The sequence below is a fragment of the Eretmochelys imbricata genome, chromosome 4 (assembly GCF_965152235.1).
Source record: "Eretmochelys imbricata isolate rEreImb1 chromosome 4, rEreImb1.hap1, whole genome shotgun sequence".
NCBI lineage: Eukaryota > Metazoa > Chordata > Testudines > Cheloniidae > Eretmochelys > Eretmochelys imbricata.
Window position 1 is genome coordinate 36,278,966 of NC_135575.1, and position 25,253 is coordinate 36,304,218.

The 25,253-nt window shown below is 40.0% G+C and overlaps 1 protein-coding gene across 4 annotated transcripts in view; it reads left to right on the forward strand.

The window, feature by feature from the left end:
- MCUB (mitochondrial calcium uniporter dominant negative subunit beta) overlaps positions 1 to 25,253 on the forward strand; it is a 74,361-nt gene that overhangs the window by 38,051 nt on the left and 11,057 nt on the right. For 2 of the 4 annotated variants that reach the window (XM_077815133.1, XM_077815132.1), the window contains 2 exons: positions 23,444 to 23,519; positions 23,993 to 24,163. In XM_077815133.1, coding sequence (XP_077671259.1) covers positions 23,444 to 23,519; positions 23,993 to 24,163 — 247 coding nt within the window. Of the gene's footprint in view, positions 1 to 7,443; positions 7,524 to 22,651; positions 22,714 to 23,443; positions 23,520 to 23,992; positions 24,164 to 25,253 lie in introns of those variants that run through there. The other 2 variants (XM_077815135.1, XM_077815136.1) reach the window with 2 other exon arrangements.

The window sequence follows — 25,253 nt, forward strand, 5'->3', positions numbered from 1 at the left end:
CATGGCAACAAGGGTTTGTTAGCTGTGTAATTAAACAGTTTTTAATCCTTTTAGCAAAAGCCCAACCTTGTGGTTATAATCTGATACAAGATGATGGCAGTGATGAGCTGCTATTTCTCCCTAATAAGTGGAAAAGATGATATGGGAAAGGTTATCTTGACTACAGCAGTGCCTACACATGTAATCTTAATGTTATGGCTCATTCACTTCTTGGAGAATAACTGTGCTTGAAAATAGTTTTCTTGTGTTTTGGAAATGTGTGTTTAAATTGTGCCCATTACTTCTAATTACAGAGCATGTTGTAATTTTGAAGTGTGTCCCCGTAGGTATATTTAAAAGGACACTGTCCATTTCAGTCACTTTCTTTTAAAGATGTTATCAGTGTAAAACTAGCTTCCCAATACTTTTTTGTTTTGCATTTTGCTCAGCCTGGGCTGTAAGTTTACATTTGTCTGTTTTATCTCACTTCTGGTCAGGGTCAGACTCTGGTACTCAGACACAACGTTCACTGGTTTGAGTTTCCAATGCTACAAGTGTCTCCCCACACCTAAAAAACAAAACAAAACAAAAAAAAACTTATTGATATGAAATAGAAAAAATATTTTGTAAAAGACACCCTTTTCTTTCAAATAATTTTAGATGAAAATCTGAGGTTGCATTTTCTTTAAAGTTCCTTTAAATATTTGCATATGATAAAAATCTATTTTACATTTCAGTCTCAAATGTTTTTCAAACATAGGATTTTAAATTGATCTCACTGCAAATTCTGTCTTTGGTCTGCAGCCTTCTTGGGTTTATCTGTAGATTTAAGCTTTGGCCTTTTCTATGCAATGTGTGTGGAAAAGAGCTTTTTTTTTTTTTTTCAATATAACCAGTTTAATCTGCATGCAGATGCCTAGTTAACTAATAAAGGTAGTAAGGAGGAACAAAGCTCTGTGGTAATAATTTTTCAAGTGGCTATTTTTATAATGTGACAGACTTTTAAAGAATTGAGCTGCTGGTTGTTTGCCTGCTGATTTGTGGGCCTGTCTAGTACAAAGCTGCTGAGAGAAGAGTTTTTGGACGTGTTTTTCAAGGCATCATTCATATTCAGCCAGCATCATTATCTCATTTTCCCTGTGAGATGTGCATTGTGGGTAATATGGAATGATTTTACAATGAAGTTAATTACAATGATAGTTAATGCTCTTGGAAATCAAGGTGAAATAACCTTCGTATTTCCAAGCTGTTTTTACAGTGGATTGAGTGCTTGTGGATAGAGTGACAAATCTAGAAATTTGAAGCCCTTTTAACAGCAGAGATGTAGTATGGCAACAGCCGTGCAGTCTCTTCCACTCTCGGTAATGGAAGTTAGTGAGCAGAGTAAGGAGTGGAAACAGCAACTGGGAAAGCACTTGGGAGGAGTGCGGGGGCTAGGAGGTGAGTTGTATATGAGCGGTTCAGTAAAGCAGTCGTTTGACTAGCCTTTGTCTAAACTTGTTATATTGTATAACATCTAGAGATAATGCACTCATACCATTCCATGAATAGTCCTAGTTCTGAGCTGGAGGGATTGTTTCTGCCGGTGAGAGGGTAATTGATGTTTCATGCTTATTCCATCTTCTGGGCTTAGATACCAAGATGAAAAGCACCTCAAATAACTAAGTGTGATTCTTTGTTGAGATTGCCAGCTGTGGTGGTGGTTTTAGTGAGACGGACTCCTGCATACTATGAACTAGATTCAGACTTTTTTGTGTGAGGGAGGTTTTTTTCTTATTATAGGAGACTTAAAATGAAGGAGGCGGAGGCAGCTTAACTTTTATTTTACCATGAGAGCTTGGTTTCAGTGCACTAGCTATTACAAACTGTCTCTAATTCTAGTGTCTGTGGGCAGATAGCTAACAAATGAGCTGGTTTCCCATGTGGCTGATGCAGAGCATTGCATGTCTAGTTATGTATAAATTATGATTTAAAGGGAAACACCACATCCCCTAACAAAGGGTAATGTTTTCAGAAAGGGCCATTCTTTGAATATGTGCATTGCTTCTATTTATTATGTTTCTCCGTATCCTTTCTGGCTTTGTCATGATATAATTACCTGTTTATGGAAGAAAGGGAATCATCAACATTCAAGTCAATAAATGTCTTGCAGAGTGTGCCTGCTATACTATAAAGGTCTCATCTCCAAGTACTGGCATATTGCACTCTGAATCCCAATTGGTTTCAACTCCATTACAGGATGTTTCTATGGCAGAATGCTTCATGAACTAACACACACATACTTAGGCACTTAAAGGGTTCTCTCCCACCCCCGTCCCGGAGGTTATATTGTATATATTCACAATCTGTATTTATCAAGAAATTTGCCCTGCAAATCCTGCCAGCAACATGAAGCCTGGAGGAAGTGCCTGCTAGCAGGGCGGAACAGGCTTCTGAGTGAAGTAATCCTAACATGGACATTGAGTGAGATGCAGAAATGACCTAAGGTGTGGGCTGACTACGAATCCCAGTAGTAGTCAGGCTTGAGGAAGAAGGCTTTGATTTGACTTCATGATGTCTAATTGTTCAGTTTTTGTGGTTAATAAAGTCAGGGCCCCCAAAAGAGGTTGAGTTTTGACCCTACACAGGGAGAACCTACTAAGTTTTGGAGCATGCAAGGAAAGTCCCTCTATTAGCAGGAGGTGCTTCCGTGTATCATAATGTCGAGTAGAACCCATAGATTAAAAAAAAATACTCTAGGCGCCCACAAACGCAGGTGTGCACCTGCTTTATTGGGAGGCCTTCCACCTTTGGACAGGGTATGGGTCGGAGGGTTGTGGCCTTGCCCTCACTCCATCCCCCAACCCTCCTTGTGTAGCTAGTGTGGGTAGAGGTGCTAGCAGGGAACACCGTATGAATTCTCCAGTGCCTTCAGTGTGTGGGGAATGAGTGAAGAGGCTCCATGCCCTGGTAATTTGGATCCAAAATAAGCAGCAGATTAAAAAACATGTAGGTGAGAGAGTATATATGGCGCGCGCGTGCTCTCTCTCTCTTTTTTTTTAGAAGTCAGTAATGGATTTTGCTGTCTTAAATTTGTGTGTGTGGTTCTCTTTTTGCACAGGTGATAATTTTATATTAAGCAACTTTATTTAGTAAGTGTCGCATCTTTTTAGCTACTGGCGAGCTGCTCAGATCGCTAACAATATCTATAATTTTCAACTATGGTAAATCCTCAACTTGTATTTCCTTTTTCGTATTTTTTTTTCACTTTACAAGGCCAAGTGACCTCGTGATTTGCTGCAAGAAAATCATTGTCTATGACAGGCACTCTGTTATTGACATGAAGTCACATTTCATCTGCCTACTGGATGTTCTGAGCTTCGCCTAGCCTTTCAACCTTCTCTGCTTGAAGCTCTCTATCTCCATTTCTTGATAGTTCCATCTTTGACTTGTCTTTTTGCTCAGAGAGACTATCCTGGAAAGAATGCATTTAGCATTTGCGACACTGTCAGAACCAAATTCATTCTAAAACCTCTATGTGACACCTATTCTCAAATTCAGTCCTGCATCCAAAAGTTCACATAGGAAAGTTTTCCCCAGAATTTCTCTTTAAGCCAGAAATTGGCTGTGCTGGATCTCGTAAGATGGATATGGAACATCGTGTTTGGGGGCAGAACAATCAGTGATGTTACCATTACTTCCGTGGTGAGATAACGGGGTGGGTAGAGGAGCTGTCTAGAAACAGACTTTTTTGGCAATCCGAGCATATTAACGAAGAGTTTGGGTTTGTTTGTTTTTTTAACTTCTGCCATGCTGTAAAAAAGTGTTTTTGCCATCCATTAATTAGTACCGTGGCCATACTTCACAAAAAAGGCATATATATGCACTCTCATTAATATTCCACATAAGGGAACGCCTTTGCTTCTGATTTGCATAAGCACGTGAGCAGATACTGCTTTAACTCTTTGGAGGTCTTGTTAAGCTTTTGGGTTTCAGTGCTCCTATTCTGCTTTTCTTCTGCCAGTTGCCGTGTCTGCCTGGAAATTTTAATGTCCCTTGTAATATCAGGAAAAATTTTACCCATTCTCTAGCCTTTCGGTGTCCTTTTAATTACTTACCTGATCTATCCAGGGGATTGTCTTGACTTGGAGAAGTGGTTGCGGTTAGGTTGAGCTTAGCTTTTGTGCTACTTAAGATTAATCTCCACTCAACTTTTCTCCAGCATAGATGCCGGGTAACTCCTTTAACTGGTCAAGTTCTAGCCTATGCTCTAGTTAGGAAAAAGGCTGAGTTTATATCCGGTTTAGCTAGCACATTAGCTAAGTCCATACTAAACGGATCCACTTTTCCTAGTCAAGTGTTTATACCAGGCTCATTGCCATGTCATCTGCATGCCTTTCAGTTACCAGTTTGCGTTCTGTTTATTTTTAAAAAAGTAATATTGCATCATTGCAATCTACACATTCTGCCTTCCTCTAATATCTGCAATCTACATAAACTAGAAACGTGGAATAGCCATCAAGCACCATGTCTCCCAGGAATAAGCAATTGTCCAGATACTTGAACATCTAGGATAGTGGTGTATGGGTAGCGAGACTGCGCTGTGGGTAGCAATGATGCGTTGTGGGTAGGATTTTGCATTAGGGGACATGATGTTAAGCGTAGTGTCATGGTATTTGTGAAGAAAGTGTCAGAGTGGTTCTAAGAACCCTGGTATTTCATCATCTGAATTGCATTCATAATGGTATAGTATCACCAGGTTTTTTATATTTTAATTATCTGAGAGGAGGGAGTTGGGAGTTTTTTAGAGAAGACAAACTGTTAAAATGTAACTTGTTCAATGAATGAATATTTATCGAACCTAAACATGGTGGTGTCTATTGTCCTGTGTGCTTACTAGGCCAATTTGTGCTCTTCTGTATTGCTTTCAGTGGAGCAAATCAGGATTTAAACTCCCTATCTGAGAGCAGAATTTGGTCCACTCTTTCTAGATCTGTGCAGCTGTGTGTGTTTTTAGTGATCACTTTGAAAATATCAGTGTGTAACTTTTGTTCCAAACAGTTTAACTTTTTTCCCAAGCCTTTTTGTTCAAACTTGACATGACACATGCAGTCCTCTTGGGGAACATATATCACTACTGTTTGAACTTTAAAAATATAGTTATCATTTCCAGATAGAGTAATAAATAACCTTATTGGTTTAGCAACCAATAATGAAGATGTCAAGAAAAAAACAACCCAATAACTCTGGGGGGAAAATCACCTCATATAATCCTCAAATAACTCTGGGTCTTATATTAAAACAACATAGCAAGTACTCCTAAAAATTAATGTAAAAAATTACAGCACAGGGAAGCATCAGATACATTGATTTTAGTATCTAGCAAAATGCCACAGCATATTAAAACATTCTACAGTAAAAGAGGAAAGATAGATACTGTGTAAGATTATCTTCTAGAACCCCGTCACTCTGCCTTCCATTCACATGATTCAGATATGGTCCAGAGGAAGCTTTAAATTAATCAAAATGAAAAAACAAAGTTATTTTCCGCAGCCAATCTAAGTTGTGCAGGAAACAATGTGCATGTAGTTCAATCAATTCATTAAAAATTCAGACTTCAATTAAATCAGCAATTACTTTAACTGAATCCGATTAGCTCTAGCTATATGAGGAAAACGTAAACTTCTTTTTACTTAAATAATGATAAATTTCCGTTATTTGTCCATATTTCAGGCACTAATGTATACTCTAGGCCCCTTTGACATAACTTCAAAAAACAGTCCTATTAAAACAGCAGCTATTGCACCAGCAAAACCATTTCTCCCAACAATTCTCCTTTTTCCAAGTAAATAGATAGGCCTGGCAGTATGTCTGGAAGATCATTAGATTTGGGCTACTTCAGATCAAGGGGAGAGGGGATTAAATTGTCTAGAATATTTATAAACCCCTGAAAATAGAGGCTTAGAATGAAGCTGCCTTCTGAAGTGTAATGTTACTGTTGCTATTGTAATGTCTATAAACCTGACTTGTTGCACTGTTTTCCAAGGAGTGCAGTGAAGCAAGAGGCTCTTAAACCTGTTGATTATTATTGGGTTTGCTGTGGCTTCTGTGCCTTCCTCTCTCAAAGCAGTTCTGTTAGTCCTCGAGTGATGGTCCCTATTGTATTCCACTGAGGCATATGTGCCATGCACCTGGAGCCAGTGCTTTTGAAAGTAGTACTGTTCAGCAGTCTGCACGTGTGCCCTGCGCTGCCTCGTGGTCTTGCCTGAGGTGAGATAGGGTGCGGCAGACCACTGGAGTCTCTAGTTTCTTATCACCGCCGCATGGCCCGAGTCGGAGCTTCTACTCCTATCATCGTGGTGATGCACTTTTCAAAACTATCCTTGTAGCTTAGATTTTTTTATTTGTTCTGCATTTTCTTTTTGTTCAATTCTTCCTTTCGTACCTAATTTAGGACTTGGGATGCTGCTTCGACGGTGTTTCCTGCCAGACTTCCCACCCATCCCCACGTGGTATCCAGACCTGGGTAATGGATTATGCCAAAGATGCTGGGGTTCTAAACCTGTGCTTCCTGCCCTCACTTTTTCCATCAGTTACGAGCATCAGCGCTGTTTCTACTGCTTGGGGGAAGCCCACATTGCGGCCAGGTGCAGTATCTGCCTCTCCTTTCCTGCCTGTACTCAGGAGAACCAGACTTTCCATCTCAGGAAACATTTTATGAAGGCTGTCAGGGGTCCAGCATCAGATCCTGGCCAGGGAACCCGCCCTGTACATTGGCCTGAACAGGCAAAGAATGTCCTCTTGCTGCAGAACCTCCATCAGGCTCCGCCAGTACGAGTGCTAAGGACCCTGCGCTAGGGCCTAGCCATGAACCAAGGAAGCATGCACATAAGCATGGCAGTAAGTCTTCCTTCAAGTCTAAGCACGACTCGGCACTCTCTACTACTTCTGACTATGAAGGAACCACACATTTCAAGTCTCACAAGACCAAGAAATGGCTGCACCGATTGCTGGATCCGTTAGTACCAATTACGGACCGGCAACTCCACCAGCATCTTGGGAACCTTTGGTGTCCAGACAGATGCAGTTCCCAATACCAACTCCTCCAGCAGAATGGATACCACTGACCCCTCGGACACTCAGAAGTGCCTTGGGTCCCCATGAGTTATTCTCACTCTAGGGACTATGGTCTCCACAACTCCTAATCTGATCACCAAGTCAAAGGGACCCTTCTCCAGCTGTTCCTGCCACCTCCCATTCCTGCAGTTCTGATGGCACTGCCATTTAGTGAGGTTTCTGACTCCTGTGATTCTGACTATACAGATGTCCGATGTGGTCCACTGCTCCCATTCCAGAAGCACAACTATCAGAAGGTGCCAACAGCACAATGGCAGTTTGCCACCTTGCCTTTCTGGCAAAGTTGGTATCTGGCACCGCTGTCACAGGCTGTGCAACAGCAGGGTCAACAGGGCTGGTCATACTGGAGTGGCCCCAATATTTACTCTCCAAACAAACCTGCTCAGTTCGGGAGGACTCCACCACTTCACCATCACAACCCTCGTGAGGTAGGCATTCCAATGTAGTGCTGGACGACGCAGTGATTAGCCCAATGGATCAGGAGAAGCATCCCTCATCTTGTCCAGATCCAGCTGCCTCTTCAATCCCCTCGTCCCATCAGATGACCAGTTCGAGGATTTGCTGTGGAGAATAACCAATACCCTAGACCAGTAGTTCTCAACCTTTCCAGAGTACTGTACCCCTTCCAGGAGTCTGGAAAGGTTGAGAACCCCAAGTTTCACCTCACTTGAAAATGAGTTGCTTACAAAATCAGACCTAAAAATATAAAAGTGTCACAGCGAACTATTACTGAAAAATTGCTTACTTTCTCATTTTAACCATAAATTATAAAATAAATCAATTGGAATATAAGTGCAATATAGTGCATGATTCTGCGATGCACCCTTCACTTGGAGCAGCAGTCTTCTGTTCCACAATCTCCTCACAACATCCTTCCACATAGGTACTGCTTGTTAATCACCCACAGTGGAATACAGTAGGGACCATCGCTCAAAGAAGAAAATGAGGTTACTTACCTGTAACTGAAAGTTCTTTGAGATGTGTGGTCCCAATATGCATTCCAATCCCACCCTCCAGAAATTCCCCTCTGCTGCAGAGTCAACAGCCCTGTGGTAGAGAAGGAACTGGAGATGCCAGTAGCCCGCAGCGCCCTTTATCGCCTTGGGTGAGACCACGAGGTGGCACAGGGCATATGTGCGGACTGCCAAACAGTACTACTTTCAAAAGCTCTGGCTCCAGGCGCATGATGCTTGCACATATAACCCCTCAGTGGAATACAGATAGGAACCACGCATCTCGAAGAACCTTCACTTACAGGAAAGTAATCTCGTTTTCTTCTTTCTCTAGTCTGGTTTGTTTTCTTGGCATTTTTGTTTGTCCCCATTCATCGGCTGCTAGGTTTTGATAAATTCCAGGCTTGTATTGAGGTTTTAAATAGGCTAATCTTGTTATGTTTTTATCCTCTGAGTCTAAATTTAAAATATAGCATGTCTTCACTCCCCCCCGCCCCCCAATTTTGTTCCAAAGCATGTGCTCAGTTTGCATCTTACTTCCAATCAAACTTTCCTTAAAATTTTCTACCCCTCTTTTTTTCTCTCTGTCAGCCAACAAACATTTGTTGCTTTGGCTCTTTGTGGTTTCCTTCCAGCCCTCTTTGGATCCTTTTTCTAATAAACAGCTAAGATCTGTATATTATCAGAGTTCAAAAAAGTATTAGACACTTCTGTGACCCACAAGAACATTCACAGTAACATTTAAAAGGATTTTAAATCTTGATGCTTCAGGGCATAAGCTAACCACTAACTTTCCCCATAGGTAGGTTATTCTGTAACTTTCCATTGTAAGAGTTGCTGAACCGTATATCTGTATATTGGTACTGGCCACTGTCAGAGACTGAGTATTGGACTAGATTGATCATTGACCTGATCCAGTGTGGCAGGTCCTGTGTCCTACATCACTTGTTAAAGGGACAAAAAGAAAATTGTGTTTTCTCCTTTGGAAAGGCTTCTGCCTGCAGCTGGCCTAACGGCAGACCTTATAAAAAACAAAGCAGTAGAGGAGTACTAGTCACTCAGGAAAGGACAGTTGTGTGGTGTTCATTAAATTCCAGATTTGAAGTACTTCTGTGAGACAAGTGATGCCTGGAAATGCAGATACACTAGGAAAAAGGGAGAAGTGTCTTTAGAAGCCAGACATTCTGATGTCTTTTCTTCTGTAATTTACCTTTGGACCACATCAGATGGTGGTGATTTTTGGTGCTGTGTCCCTTGAAAGATGCATCACAGAATCTGTCCCTCATGTTTTACTTGTCAGCTCACCTTGTGTGAGTGGGTAGGTAGAATTTTACACTTTGTCTTGTGTTTCCCACTGGGATTACTTACTTCCCTTCCTTACTGTAAGCTGAAGGTGGGATCTGAAGAGCAATGAAGCAGGAAGGGTTGGAGTCCACAGCTGCTGATGGTTTGGAAAGCTGGGCTTGATAGGAGTGAAATGGAAGCTTGCACAGTTAACAATTCCGTGTGACTAAGAAGTATTCTATTTTTGGCGTGCATGGTAGTGTTTGTACAATGCTAATGATAAAGCAGAAGTTCAACTGTTGTGAAGTGCATTTTATTAGATTACAATTAAAATTCATGGCCCTTTTTCTTTTAGTGTCATGGGGTTACAATAAATTAATTTTTGATGCCTTATTAAATGAGAGATAATGGGGAAGAGAAGATTATGGTCCTGATACATTAGGATGCTGGGATTACTTGTCCTTAATGTTAGGCATATGCCTATGTATCTTGTTGAATTATGTTTAAGTAAAGCTGACATGCAGTATGTATCTGATAGAAGATGAAGATGATTGTTTGCGCTGAGGGTGATGGGTGGATGTGACTTTGTAGAAGAGAAAAATAAGTTGCTCGTAGTGCACTTCACTAATGAATGACTATGCCATCATATGGTTTTGGTGGTCCCAAGGGGGTTATCTTCAGATGATCTGTGACTGCAGCAGGAGATGAAAAGCTGAATGATAACTGTCATTGAGGAGAGTAGCTCCACTGGTGATAACCACTGCCTTAGTTCCTGATGCTCCTGCACTTCCTAGTGCCTGGTCTGCTCTCTGTGGGTGGCAGTGCATGTTGTCTGTGACGGATTAAGACCCCTCCCCACCCCTCCTGGCAGGATGGGCTTTTGTCCATGTTTTTTCTCTTCTGGTACTTTTATTCCTTGATTGTCTCTTCTATCAGTTCCGTTGCCCTTCATTGTTTAACTCTTCTTCACTGTCTGTACATTACCTCTCCTTGTTCACCACTCCTTCTCTTCTTTGTGTGCCTCCTACCACCAAAAACAAACCCAAAGCAAAACCCTAGAAGGGGCCTCAGACATCCACCTGTCCACTCTTCATCATGTGTCTGGAGTGTCAGTGATTCCTTTCATGCTGTCAGGAGTCAAGTGGAATCCCTATTGTCCCGCTGTCCATGTGCAACAAATAAAAACACTCCAGGGCTGCTGCAGTTCCTTCTCCCACAACATGGATCAGACACACTGGGAGCATTGACCTTGCTGCCTGCCCCATTGACATGACGACCCTGAAGGAAGTGATTCTGAAGCAGAGTAAAAAAAGCGTTCAACCGAAACCTACATTTGTTTCCAAGATCCATGTTTCCATGGAGAAGGAGCCCTGCATCCGGGATACATTTTCTTATAGCACATTCTAACTGGGCCAGCCCTTGAAGATAAAGCACTGATATATTAGATTCTACACATCACTTATCAAAACTTGTCGTAAAATGTTCTGGAAATGTGAAGTTTGAAAAAAATATATAAGCGTAAATGATAGAGCTCTGCAAAGAACTTTTTTGGTTTGCTGGCCAGCCAAAAAAAATAAAACAACGTTGTGGGTGGCAGTTGGTCCAAAATGCAGATATTCTGAACAAATTTCAGTGAACCAAAAAGTGTAAAATTCATTTTGGGTTGAATAAAATTTGAACGTTTAGTTCCATTTTTATGGGTTTTTTTAAAAAAACTTTTTGAATATTTTTAATACAATTTAAATAACGAAACAAAATGTCACTTTTAATTGAAAAACCAGTTTGATTTGCTACTCAGAATTGTTTTACTATCTTCTAGAATACACTTCAGATATCTGAGAAGCTCTTCAGAAATAAAATGAGTGAGTTAGGTAGAACGTCAGTAAAGCAACAGACAACATTGGATGAACAGGTTAAGCTGATGGTTTGCACTCGTATTTTTCTTTTCTGTTAACTCATCTCTGCTGAAATACAAGCAAAGGCAAAAATGATAGCTTTACCTTATCAGGCAGTCTTAAGAACTTTGCTATTGCTAGAGATGAGCTGAATTATTTTTTTAATAGGGATGGAGCCAATTAACATGTCTTATGCCAAGCTCTTTCCCAACCATTTGCAGAGGGAGGGGCAGCCGGGCTGATTATCTAATAGGACATACTCTAAACCTCTTTTTAAGAAGAAAGTCTCTTTTCATTAGTTTTAAAGTCAAAGATTGCAACAGCTTTTCTCTGGTCAGGGTCCTTGTCCATAGAAGCAGACCTCAAGAACAGAGATCTGTTCTGTGGAACAACTTGAATACTTCCTGTCTGTTAAATTCATTTTTAGACTGTTCAAAGACAGATGGTGCAGTTCTCAGATGTAGACTTTACCTCCTGATTAGAAGCAAGTATATTTTCTTGCTATAATCCTTTCCTGTCACTGTCTGACTCATCCTGATTTGAGCCTCCCTCTGGATCACAGAATAAAATAGATTGTAAAGATTGTATAGATTCTTTGTAGTTTGAGGACTATAAATGTCTGACTGTAAGCTTTCTTGAAAGTGGATGACGCTGCCAGCTCTCTGAAACCTTAAATCCTTCAGAAGCTACTTTCGTTGTTCCTTCCTCTCCCTATGGGAAAGAAGAGAGGGATGGGGAACCTAGCAGGAGGAAAAGAGTGATGGAAGGTTCAAAGTTGGACACTAGGGGTTTTGTCTTTGACTTAAATGGTGACAAGGTTTCACCCATGGGGAGGGAGGCTGTGGGGAGAGAAGGATCAAGGAGAGACGCATTGGAGCATGAGGAAGAGAGACAATAGAGAAGGAGTGCAATAGACTATGGAGAAAGGATAAGATTGAAAACCATTTTTAAATTCATGGTCATAAATTGTAATATGATGTAGTCCCCCAAAAAGATGGGAATAATATATCCATCAGCTGAACTGCATTGTGGCTTTACTGTGCAGGTTGGAAAGGAGAATATTTAACTTCATGCTTAAATATATTTTCTTAAATCAGTGTGAAGTACGGTATAGTTTCTTCCTTGACCTGTGCGAGTATGACTTATGTGTACACATGCAGATGCACCCAACGTGTGTAACAATATTTATTCTGTTCGCCCCCCTTTTCGTACTTGCTTGACAGTCTTCTTGCTTTGAAAAGGAAAGCTGGGGGAGGGGTACCTGTAGTTTCTAAATAGTTTTATGCTTCCTGGAGGATCTTGTGCTTAGAAGCTCTCTTCTGCTGTTCAGTTTTTTTTTCTGTCTCCCACCAGTGCTTTCAGAGATGCTCATTTGCAGAGTAGAGGCACTGTTTCTGGAGTAGTGCTCTTGGAGAGGGGAGGTTGTCTCACAATTTTCAGCCTACGTTAGTGTTACTGTTTTCAGCATCTCTTGTTATGACACAGTGAATTGATATTGACGAGTACTGGTGCCTCCAAAATATCCCAAACTGAACATCTGAAGTTGTAACTGGAGCTGTAATATACGTAAACACACGTTAATAGTAGAAATAGAGAAACCAATTAAATTTGAGAAGAGGGGTAGGTGCGGGGATGAGAAACCAGCAAAAGAAAACTGATGAAGAGAAAATGAAGAGCAAGAAGGGGTATGTTAATCTTGCTTCAGGATAATGGACCAAACACATCAGTGGTGTAACAGCATTGAAGAGAGTGGATAAATTTGGTCCATTGTTTATTTCTGTGATTGCTTAAAATTTACTGAGCATTTTACTCTAACAGCTGTTTTGTGTAAACTATGTGGGAATGGTTAGAAGAACTGTGTGAACTCTGATTTATTTATATATTTATTTATAAATATATAAATATTTATTTATTTGGTGGATTACAAAGCTCTGATTGATTAAGATACATGTGGCTCCCCTTTGCAGAAAGGTTGCCTACTCCATTAATTTTGGAAGTCCGGTGGCACCTTAAAGACTAACAGATTTATTTGGGCATAAGTTTTCGTGGGTAAAACCCCACTTCTTCAGATGCATGGAGTGAAAATTACAGATACAGGCATCAATATATATTGGCACATGAAGAGAAGGGAGTTACCTTACAAGTGGAGAACCAATGTTGAAGGCCTATTTAGTCAGGGTGGATGTAGCCCACTCCCAATAATTGATGAGGAGGTGCAATACCAAGAGAGGGAAAACTGCTTTTGTAGTGAGCCAGCCACTCCCAGTCCCTATTCAAGCCCAAATTGATGGTGTTAAGTTTGCAAATGAATTGTAGCTCAGCAGTTTCTCTTTGAAGTCTGTTTTTGAAGCTTTTTTGTTGAAGGATACTTTAAAATCTGTTATTGAGTGTCCAGGGAGATTGAAGTGTTCTCCTACTGGCTTTTTTATGTTACCATTCCTGATGTCTGATTTGTGTCCATTTATCCTTTTACGTAGAGACTGTCCAGTTTGGCCAATGTACATGGTAGAGGGGCATTGCCGGCACATGATGGCATATATCACATTCTTAGATGTGCAAGTGAATGAGCCTCTGATGGTGTGGCTGGGTCCTATGATAGTGTCACTAGAGTAGAAGAAGTGGGTTTTTTACCCCCAAAAGCTTATGCCCAAATAAATCTGTTAAGTCTTTACGATGCACTGGACACCTCATTGTTTTTATGTTCAAGTTGTTTGGTTATGTTCACAGTTGTATGAGTCCCATTTAAAGGGATCACTACATGTTAAAAATCATACACAGTATTTTTAAGAGGCACATTCACTTACCTGTGAGTAACATCTTAAATGGTTAAAAAATAAAATAAAATAATTACTAATCTAATTTATTGTTCCCCATATATGCAGTTTTTCTTTTTTGCACTTCGCATAGTTTGGTGAATTTAGACTAGTGAATTTCACCGTTTTGCTCTTCCAGCCCCACAAGAGGCCCTCTACAGGACCGAGGATGGGAAGAGTGATGTTCCAGAGGTGGCTGATCCTCTTCACCTCTTTCCATGTAGGGAAGAGAGGTTCTTTTGCAGAGATGTGTGGATCTAAGGGGCATAATCTGACCTTATCACGGTGTAAATCTGCTAAGGGCATTCCTGTACTTCAGGAATGGAAACTGAATTCTGAAGCAAGTTTAGAAATGTTCTGTGCTCTTGAAAGGCTGTATTTGGCCTCTTGGTAAATTATCTGGGACTTTGACATCTTGATATGCTTAATTAATGCTGTTGTTTTAACCACTGATTTTATTTATCTGGATACTTAAATTCAGTGTTTAACCATCTGCAGAAGGCTGTGCAGGAGGAAGATATTAAAGATTCTTAGTGATCATTAATTAACTGTTATGAAGAATTGAAGCCCCCTAAGAAAAACTATGAATCTCTTGTGTCATTCACTTTCAGAGATGTAAAGCATGAGGTGTTTTGCCCAAGGGCCAGAAGAGTACTATACAGCGGTGGGTACATCAAAATTGTTGCAGTGTCTACAGTAATAGTACCAGTTGGAATTCCAAGATGCCTGTTGTTACTTTGTAACCTTAATTTACACCTGAAAAAAGAGATTACAAAAATTGTAGCTCTTCGATAAATTGTGAGATTGAACCTTAGATATGTACATGCAGTTGAATCCTCCATAGTACTGTTCAGAACAGCACAATAAAGTATTCCATTTGGGAGAAGATACAGTAGAACCTCAGTGTGCACCAGAGTTACAAACCACCGGTCAACCACACATCTAATTTGGAACCGGAAGTACACACTCAGGCAGCAGCAGCACAGACCAAAAAAAAAGGCAAATACAGTTCAGTACTGTGCTTAACGTAAACTAAAAAAAAAAATCAAGCAGCATATTTCTTCTGCATAGTAAAGTTTCAAAGCTGTAGTAAGTCTATGTTCAGTTGTAAAACTTTTGAAAGAACCATAAAGTTTTGTTGAGAGTTAATATTTCAGAGTTATGAACAACTTCCATTCCTGAGGCATTCATAACTCTGAGGTTCTACTGGATTTGCTTACTAATTCCGATTGTGATGCAAAAGATGTTGTTTAGAAAGGTAAGAGAATTTATCAGCAATGACTTTCTTAGGAAAGAGAAAAGGGCTGTTTCTGATACTTGGAGCACTGGGCATTTATCTTCTCTGGGGTGAAATTGTAACTGTATACAACAGTATTATTTCAGAGAGTGAATGATTTAAAAAAAAAAAAAAAGAATTAATTGTCCTCTTGCTGATAAATTGCTCAAATTTACCAGCCTCCTGAACAAGAATTGTAATTTGTATAAAAAATATCTTATTCCATGGTGATTTAAATCAATTCTAGGAACTGCAGAGAACAATGAAAATTCTGGTCAATAAAAGCAGGAAGAAATTATTGAAATGTTAATAAAAGGGTTGCCATGCAAAACAGGGAGGCATTTCCATAGCTCAAATGAACAGTTATATAAAATGATTGTTAGGGTGGTCATTAGGGCTCATCATATCTTGCTCCCTTATACATATGTTTTCTTACTAACAAAAAACTAACATTAGAAAAAATATAAAATAGGTCTAGTGAACAACTTTTAAATTGTAACTTCACTTGTACTTGTTATAAACTTTGTCTGAAAGACTGATTCATTTTGGGATAAGGTATCTAATGATTTTGGATGTGCAACCCCTTTTTATTTTTATTTTTTAAACCTTCATTTAATTTCTGGAGTACAGGCTCGGTCACAAATCACGGCTATTGGCTCTTCAATCTTGTCATTCTGCATGAATTGCTTTCCAGATTTGTTTCTCTTAGAGGAGAAAATTGCAATTAATATCACATGCACGCACACATCTCTCCAGTCCCTTACTCCCAATAATGTGTCGCTGTGTGTTGGGGATGCTAAAACATGTAAGTAAAATATTGAGAACTTTCTCATAAATAGCTGGCTATATTTATATTAATCTCATTTTATATTTTTACATATTAATATTTTAAACCTAGAAGAAGCATTGTTATACTTATCTAATCCAATGTTAAGGAGTATAGAAACCCCTGACATAGTATGCCTGTTGTTGTTTGCTGGGATAGATGAATGTCTAGGAAGGTCTGTAATCAGTTGACTTCTCAGTCCCAGTGAATTAACTTCACTGGGCTGTTTGCAATTGAGCACTGAGGCAATGTACCTTTATAGTGGAGGGAAACTGCAGAACTTTCTCCTGCACTTCATCCCATTGAGACGGGGATGGCTCCTCCTTCCATAGAACAGGCCATGGGCTGCCAATGAACCCCACAGACCCTCTGGAATCCAGGAGAATCCTGGGTTGATCTGGAAGAAGCCTGGGCCTTCCATGCAAAATCCATGTGGGACTGCACTGGCTTTGGGGCCCCAGCATTAACCTTCCCCACTCACCACCCCACTGTGGCTGTTCTTAAAGGGGAGCTCTGCAACACCAAGGAGCCAGCAGAATAGGTAATAACTCAGGCTGATGTTGCTGCTTCTTAGCAATCACTGTGGAGACAATATGGTGGGCAGGGAATGGGATGTGTGTGCACCCAATGAACATGGACTGATGCATGCCTGGTCTGGACCCAATCCCTGACTCAGCAGACCAAATAGCATTACAGAGGCAGGTGACTCTTCTCCCCTCCCCTCTTCCTCCACAGGCTGGATGAGATCCATATACAGAGAGTCATGCTAGGGACGTGACTTGGCGCTGAGTGATTACAGTTTGAAGGACAGGACACATAATTCACCTTTCGGTTGTCCAGTCCCTCGTTTCTCAAATGGTTTTTCTGAGTTTTCTTCCTCCTTGCTTCTCAAGCAGACGGTTTAAGAGAATTGCACTGATATTAAATGAGAGCCATGGGTGACAATTGAGAGCACCTGAGTTATTGTAGTAATAGGGGCGCCCCTGCTCATATGAAGAAGGAAGAGCTCTAACACTATATTACTGTTGAAAGGCTCACAGCAAGATCTATTTTAAATGGAGTGCTTTTTACTGCAATGTAATTTAAATGGTTCTAAAATGCTTATGTTTAGCAGTGAATTGTGTTGTACTGAAAGAGGAAAGTAGAATAATAAATTATCATTGCCTTTGGGAAGAAGAGAAATGTGAATATAGGCTGCCTAGCATGTACCATATAGACTATAGCCATGTGTTGGGGCAGTTAATTTCTCTAAAGGCTGCACATTTGACTCTCGGAATTATTGATAAAATCCCATATCCAAAGAATACAAATACATTAGTAGGATTATGCTGTTGACACTCTGGATTAGGAAAATATATATTGAGTAAAGTTGGTTGAAAAATTTACGATGGAGCATTTTTCTATCAAAAATGCAGTTTCAAAGAAAAGAAACATTTATTTGGAATATATGGACTCCCACAACTTTTTCAGTGGGAAAAAGTGCAAAGTGAATCATTTCAACTTTCTCATTCATTTTGATGTTTCATTTCATTTCATTTTGACTCTTACATTGAAATTAAATATCATATATAAACATATTAAAATTAATGTTTTAATATATAAATTAAACAGAATGACTCTAAATGATAAAATTGAAATAAAGTTTGATTTTATTGAAATGATACATTTATCTAAATGAAACAATTTGAAACATTTTGTTTTGATCATGTGAGTAGTGGCAAATCAAAACTCTTTTTTTTAAACAGGAAATTTCAAACTTCAGCTTTACATTAAGATTCAGATTTTTTTTTTAATTTCAGAATTTCCTGTGGAATGGAAATCCTGGTTCCTGGGCAGCTCTAATATTGAGTGTGTAGTGTTTTAGGGAAATCAAGCCTTAATGAGGCATGATTTCAGCTTACCTACATGTAAACTGGTCAAATGTAAATCTGGAGACCAGGTTTAGAGAAGCAATTTCTGAACAACTTAAATAGTTGATTCTTGGAACAACTAATTCTGGAGCACACAGGAGGACAGGCTCCTCTCACCATAGCACTAAGTAACACAAAGGAGCTAGCTCAAGAAAATAGTGGCTCAACTATTATTAAGTAATAGTGACCACGTTACAAGTAAACTCAACGTTCTCAGAGAAGGAATTGTACCCAAAAGTATCGCTATAACATTAACATCAAATGGAGCTTTACAATAAATTAAATTAGAAAACTTATCAAAGATATTTTACAGTCAAGAACAAGGCAGTTAAAACCCAGGCAGGTGGCTGTTTAAGGACACCATCACTGAGTCACAGAAGGCAGTCAGACTCCTAAATGAAAAAGAAAGTAAGATGACAAGTCACAACCAGTATTGTTAAACAGCCAGGCATCAAGTGGTAATTTTAGCCAATCAGGCATGTTTTAATAAATGGAAATTCAGCCCAAATGAAGTAAACAATGTCAGCTAAAATGTAACATGAAACGGGGGAATTAATCTGAAGAACAATCTAAAATGTTATTAACACACAAATTATTTAAGGATATTGGAAGTAGGAAGTCTATGGGAAATTCAGTGGGTCTGTTGGGCCACCAGGTAGGTAAAGGGGAATAACTGAGGAAGATAATACCAGAAAATATAGAGAAGCTAAATGATTTCTTTGAATCAGTCTTCATTTAAGAGGATACTGGAGAGAGGCTTACCAAAGGCCACCCTTTTCAGGTAATAAAGATGAGAAACTGTCAGATTGAGATGTGAAAAGAGGAGGTCTAGAACAAGTTGCTAATTAATGTATCAACAAGTAAGCAGGTCCAAACCGCAAACACTTAAGAGTTCTGAAGGAACTTAATGAAGTGGCTGGACTGCTAACAAAAATGTTTCAGAGTAACAGCTGTGTTAATCTGTCTTTGCAAAAAGAAAAGGAGTACTTGTAGCACCTTAGAGACTAACCAATTTATTTGAGCAAGAGCTTTCGTGAGCTACAGCTCACTTCATCGGATGCATACCGTGGAAACTGCAGTAGACATTATATACACACAGAGACCATGAAACAATACCCCCTCCCACCCCACTGTCCTGCTGGAAATGTTGGGCCATTTCCAGCACAAATCCAGGTTTTCTCACATTCCCCCCCCACACACACACACAAACTCACTCTCCTGCTGGTAATGATAATCAAGGTGGGTCATTTCCAGCACAAATCCAGGAGTGAGAGAACCTGGATTTGTGCTGGAAATGACCCACCTTGATTATAATACACATTGTGAAGAGAGTGGTCACTTTGGATGGGCTATTACCAGCAGGAGAGTGAGTTTGTGTGTGTGGGGGGGGGGCGGAGGGTGAGAAAACCTGGATTTGTGCTGGAAATGGCCCAACTTGATGATCACTTTAGATAAGCTATTACCAGCAGGACAGTGGGGTGGGAGGGGGTATTGTTTCATGGTCTCTGTGTGTATATAATGTCTACTGCAGTTTCCACGGTATGCATCCGATGAAGTGAGCTGTAGCTCACGAAAGCTCTTGCTCAAATAAATTGGTTAGTCTCTAAGGTGCCACAAGTACTCCTTTTCTTTTAACAAAAATGTGTTGTCTTTCATTAATATCAGCTTTTTGACTCTTAAATATTTTGAGTCTTTGCTTGTTTTTACTACAATGTGTGGTGATTTCTTGGCTCCTTAAAAACAGTGACAAATTAATTGCAATATAGTTTGAAAAGATGCTCTCTTTTATGTACCAGTGTGACCTTTCAGAACTGCAATCACTACAGCCCAGTGCTTTATGCTGGGGGGGATAGGTTAATGGCCAGAGACTCATACTTAAAATCACATCTGGAACCCCAGATTTAAATCCTGAGCAGAGCAAGGATGTTAACTCAGCCCTTTGTTTTCCCTTACGGAGAAACTTGGCTTTGCACAGAAACAATCACTTGGCTTGATTTGAATTGTGTTCCTTTTTTGATGTACTTATGTCTTTCTGTACTGCAGCTATGTGCACTGTGCAGATGACTAATGATTAGTCTCCATTTACAAATAAAACTTTCTTGATTAATCTGCTGCATGACTGTCTTGTTGAGTAAGTATCATCACTGTCTACTGGTTGTTTCCCTCCCAGGCTTATCTATTATGTTTTTTGTACATTAAACAGCATTGTGCATAAATGGAGACAGTTGCTTAACCAATATTCCCAGTCCCTCTGAACTTGGTTGCATTGCTACATATAGTTTGTTAGAACATGGTTTTCAGCATCAGCAGCAAGCCTTTGTCATATGTTTATATTCTGATCAAATATGACTTATCTATAAGGGTAGTCACAAAACAAACCCTAGGGCAAATCTGCTAGTGACCTCTTTCCATTGAGTAGATACCAGTTATAACCACTCACTGTTACTCCTTTTTCAGCTATTTTCTCATTTAACAAACCATTTTATCCCCTAAAGCATGACTTCACTCTTAGCCAGTAACCTCTCCTGCTATCTTACTGTCTAAAGCTAATAAAGCCTCTTGAGTTACCTCCATTTATTTTTCTCTTTGTGTGTATTATCGTGTTTGATTATAAACAGGTTGTTTTTCAGGAAGGAAAGAAAAAGATATAATCAAGGGTTTTGTTTGTTTGCACTGGGGAGAAGCACAGGAATAAGTCTTTGCAGAAAGAGAAACCATATAAAATATGTACTGTGAGGCTATTCCTTTTGTTTCACTCAAACATTACTTCATTAATAGATGCAGATTATATCCATTTTATCTTACAGACAGAATTTCATTTCAATCTTTATAAATACAGTATACAAAGACTTTTTTCTAGTGGGTTACAAACAATACACACAATCTTCTAAAGAATACACCCATATGTTCTAAAAGAACTCATTCCAAGTAAGGCATCTATAAAGTGAATTAGTATTTTCCAACTGATAATTATTGAGTAGGTTGTCCACTGTCTAAACAAAATTGATGCCAAAAAATCTGCAACAAAAGAAATAAAGCTGCACCTTCATGCAAACAGTGTGGTACAATGTCCAGGACAGGGTGAACCACAGGTAATTCGTTAATGAGCAGAAGCAGAAGTAATTGCTCATCATATATCAATACAAAGAGGCATGTCTTAAGTAGCTTCCAGGGAGACATGCCTGATACATTGTGATTATTATATACTAGATTACTGAGGACATATTAGTCTGTTTGTTTTGTCTTGCTTTGAAACGCTTTTCTGAAAAACTGGGATATGAATTGCTTAATTTTTTTTCTGTTGTTGTGCCTAATGCTGTATGTGTGGCATACGGTGCATGTCTTCTACTAGGTGGAACCAGAACTGCTTAACTGTGTCACAGATCCTAGTTTGCTAATAGAGAGTTTCCTTTTGCTCAGATGGAAGGAGTTTGTGCTTTTGGAGCAGGGAGAGATGATTTCAGTTCATGCTACTGCTATAAAGTTCTGGATTGTTCTGCAGCAATCATGGACTGGCTAGCAGCCACAGATTTTCTTTTTTAAAACAATAATTTTAAGGTATTTTTGTATTTAATGTCAGGTTCCTGCCCACTGTCTAGACTCAGTTGTCACAAGCAACTGAGAATTTCCCAACCTGAAAACCTCTCACTTTTTAAAACCCAGTTTGCAGGAGGGGCAGATATAAAAAACAAAACTCCTATCCAAACCCTGCAAACCACCACCCATAAATGAAACACACAACACATACTATGGAATCACTCTTTATAAACTTATTCTTTTTGCTACCCTACAGGGTGCTTATTATCCAAAAAGGAAAAGCTCACAATTCAGTTAAATACAAGAACATCATAATCAGGTCCCCAAGCACCTGCGGGTGGGTCCCTCATACTTTTGTAATGCCCCTTGATACATTTCATAAAGGGTTTAGCTTGCAGGCACTGAAAGCAGAAATATATCTGCCTCAGGCAAAGCGTGTTGCAAGCCTTCCAGGGGGTTACTCCTTTATCTGGTAAACTGACCCCAAACTGTGCAGTTTCCTCCTTCCCTGTCAAGTCTCAACTTTGCTTAGTCCATATCCACACTCTTTTTTTGTAACTTTCAGTTAAGGGGGCCAGGGTTTGGGTTTTTTTCTTTTCTAAACAGGTATAGTTATACTGGCCCAGTCTTGAGTGTAGTTGTAGTGGTACTGGCATAAAGGAGACTCTGGTTTATTTCCCTTCCCATATGGCAGTGGTTCTCAACTCTGGTCCACCGCTCGTTCAGTGAAAGCCCCTGGCGCGCCGGGCTGGTTTGTTTACGTGCTGCGTCTGCAGGTTCGGCCAATCGTGGCTCCCACTGGCCGCGGTTGGCCGCTCCTGGCCAATTGGGGCTGCAGAAAGCGGTGCGGGCCGAGGGGATATGCTGGCCGCCCTTCCCACAGCCCCCATTGGCCTGGAGCAGCCAACCGTGGCCAGTGGGAGCCGCGATTGGCCGAACCTGCAGACGCAGCACGTAAACAAACCAGCCCGGGGCGCCAGGGGCTTTCACTGAACGAGCGGTGGACCAGAGTTGAGAACCACTGCCATATGGGAATAGCTATGCCAGTATTAAGAACCTTTATACCAATCTAACTGGATCCACCCGAGGGGAGGAGTTGTACTGCTTGGACTATACCGATATAGGTAAAGCAACTTTTGTGTGTAGACAAGCCTTGAGTGAGACATATTATCGTTATTTACCGGTATTTCAGGGGGTGGACATTTTTAGTGACCTTGTTCAGGTTAAAACACCTGCTGTGATTACTCTGTGTGTTCATTCCAAAAGGTAACTGTCATCAGGGTCCTAGTGGGGGCCAGCTGTGGTCACTCAGGGTGAACTGCAAAGAATGGGATAGACAATCCACAAAAAGCTGGTGGATATTTCAATACTTAGATTTACCAAACCAGTATAAAACAGCTTCTTTATTACCTTACTGGTTACTCAGAAGTTCAAACAACACAGTTCCCTTAAAGTAAGCTATTTTTCATTCAACACAGACAAATACTATTGTAAAAGATAGGTTGCATGACCTTCTCCAAGCAGTTGTGTGCATAATGAGTGGTGATATTCTCTCCTACAAGCCATGACAGTGTAGAAACATTTCAAGTTATTTACAATATACTGCCTAACACTAAAGAAGTGCTGCTCTGCTTCTGAGCCGTGCTTTCATCTTAAGATATTAGTAGCATACTGGTTGAAATATTAGGACAAATAGGAATGGTCCTGCCCAGCAAGAGAGTCTCTAAAGCCTTTTGTAGTTAGGGAGATGATTTTTCATATTTTAAGTAGATTACCATATTGGGCTAGAGACTGCCTCTCACCAAGGAAACATTCTATCCCAACCCTTTCTTAAAGCCAAAATCTCTATTGCAGATGCTGTGTCTGAGGCAAAGTGGAAATCTGAAGCACTATAAAGCAGCATGCTATAGCACACTGGTGCCATCTGATGGTAAGTTTGCTCTTTTCAAATCAACTGAACTTCCAGTTCCAGCCTTCTGAAAATGACATGTTTAGAAACACTGAATGTGCATGACTTCAGTTGCATAGCAGCAAGTATCTCTCATTCAGCCATGGTGAGGGATTACTGCACAGAACTGGGAGTCGGAGATTGGGTATCTATTCTGAGCCCTGTCATTGACTTCTTGAGTGACTTTGAGCAGTTCACGTACCCTTTTGTTGCTTGGGTTGCCCCAGGATTAAAATGGGAAGGATACTTGCTTCACAGTCGTGTGGCGGGTCTTAATTATTATTGATAATGATTGAGTGTTCCAGAAGTTAAAGTATGAAGCATTATGTTGTAGTTAAGTACAGTACATTGAACAAATGTAGATTGTCAGTGTCTTTCTATATTAAACATCTCTGTTTTTAAAAGCAAGTGTAAATTTAAAACATTACAATATGGCTTTATTTCCTTTTTTTTAGAAGTAACTGTCAATTACAGATATGGCCTTCCTGTGGTAACCCTTATGTTACCTTCAAGAAAAGAGCGCTGTCAGTTTACCGTCAAGCCAATGTTAACAACGGTGGGGACCTTCCTGCAGGATGTACAGAAAGAAGATAAAGGAATTCAGAGGGCAGAAGTCTTTACAACAGGTATTTACAAACTCTGCTGCCTGTTTAAAATAACCTGAACTTGTCCTTTCTTAAATAGGTTGTAAACAGTAATTGTCTTGGGCAGTATTCTTTTTCTCAGTCATTGATCAGATTCTATAGAACTAAAGAGGATGGGTGGTTCTTAATTGTTAGTACTCCTTAAGAGCATCATAAATTAATGATGTTCCATGGGTTAATTTCAGTATCTCCCTAGAGAAGCCTGATTAAAAATACAGAATTTGGACCTGTCAATTTAACCTTTTTATGATCTGGTACTTTTCTTTGATACCGTCTTCAAAAAGCTCATCTTTTTTACAGTGATTTTTAATGCTTCTGGCTTTCCCAATATTTCTCCTACCACTAGTCTTAAAGGCCCCTGCACTGGGTTGAGAGAGAGTCTCTCTCTCTCTCTCTCTATGTGACTAGTTGTGTCTGTCAGTGTTTCTGTGAGTATGATGTAGAGGTTGGGAGACAACTTGAGAATAACAATAGGTGAGGATTTATTTAGCTGAAGGCATAGATTTTCTTTTCTTGGTAAGAAATCTGTCTTCTGTTGTTCTGCGACCAAAACCAAGTGAGTTCCATTGTTCTGGAAACAAAACCCACTGTGGAAGAGAGATCTCAATTTTTATCATTCCCTGAATGACAGAAATTCCTAAGGTCTTGCTCAAAGATGGGTATATGGCCCTTAAATAAGCAATTTGAGATTATCCTATAGGCTTGTTGTGAGAGACTTTTTGAGTGGGTTAGTGACTTTGTTTTACAAACTTAAAAACCCTTAATTAAGAAAATATTGCCATTGGCCTGCTGCTTTTATTTCCTTCCACCCCATACATACTTTCCCTTGGTGACCTCTCATTCTTCCGTTGTTTGTTACTCCAAAATCATCATCTTCACCACAATCTCTTCTACCTATCCAGTCTCCTCCTGTGTGTCAGCATCTCTTTCTGGATAGCCCAGCTCACAATGGGAAAAACTGAGGTTCTTGTATATCTTTCTCTGTTAACAATTTCACTACAATCCCTGTTTCCTAGGCTCACAGCCTCAGTGTTGTATTTGACCCTCTTTTCTCCTTCCCCCTATGTCCTGT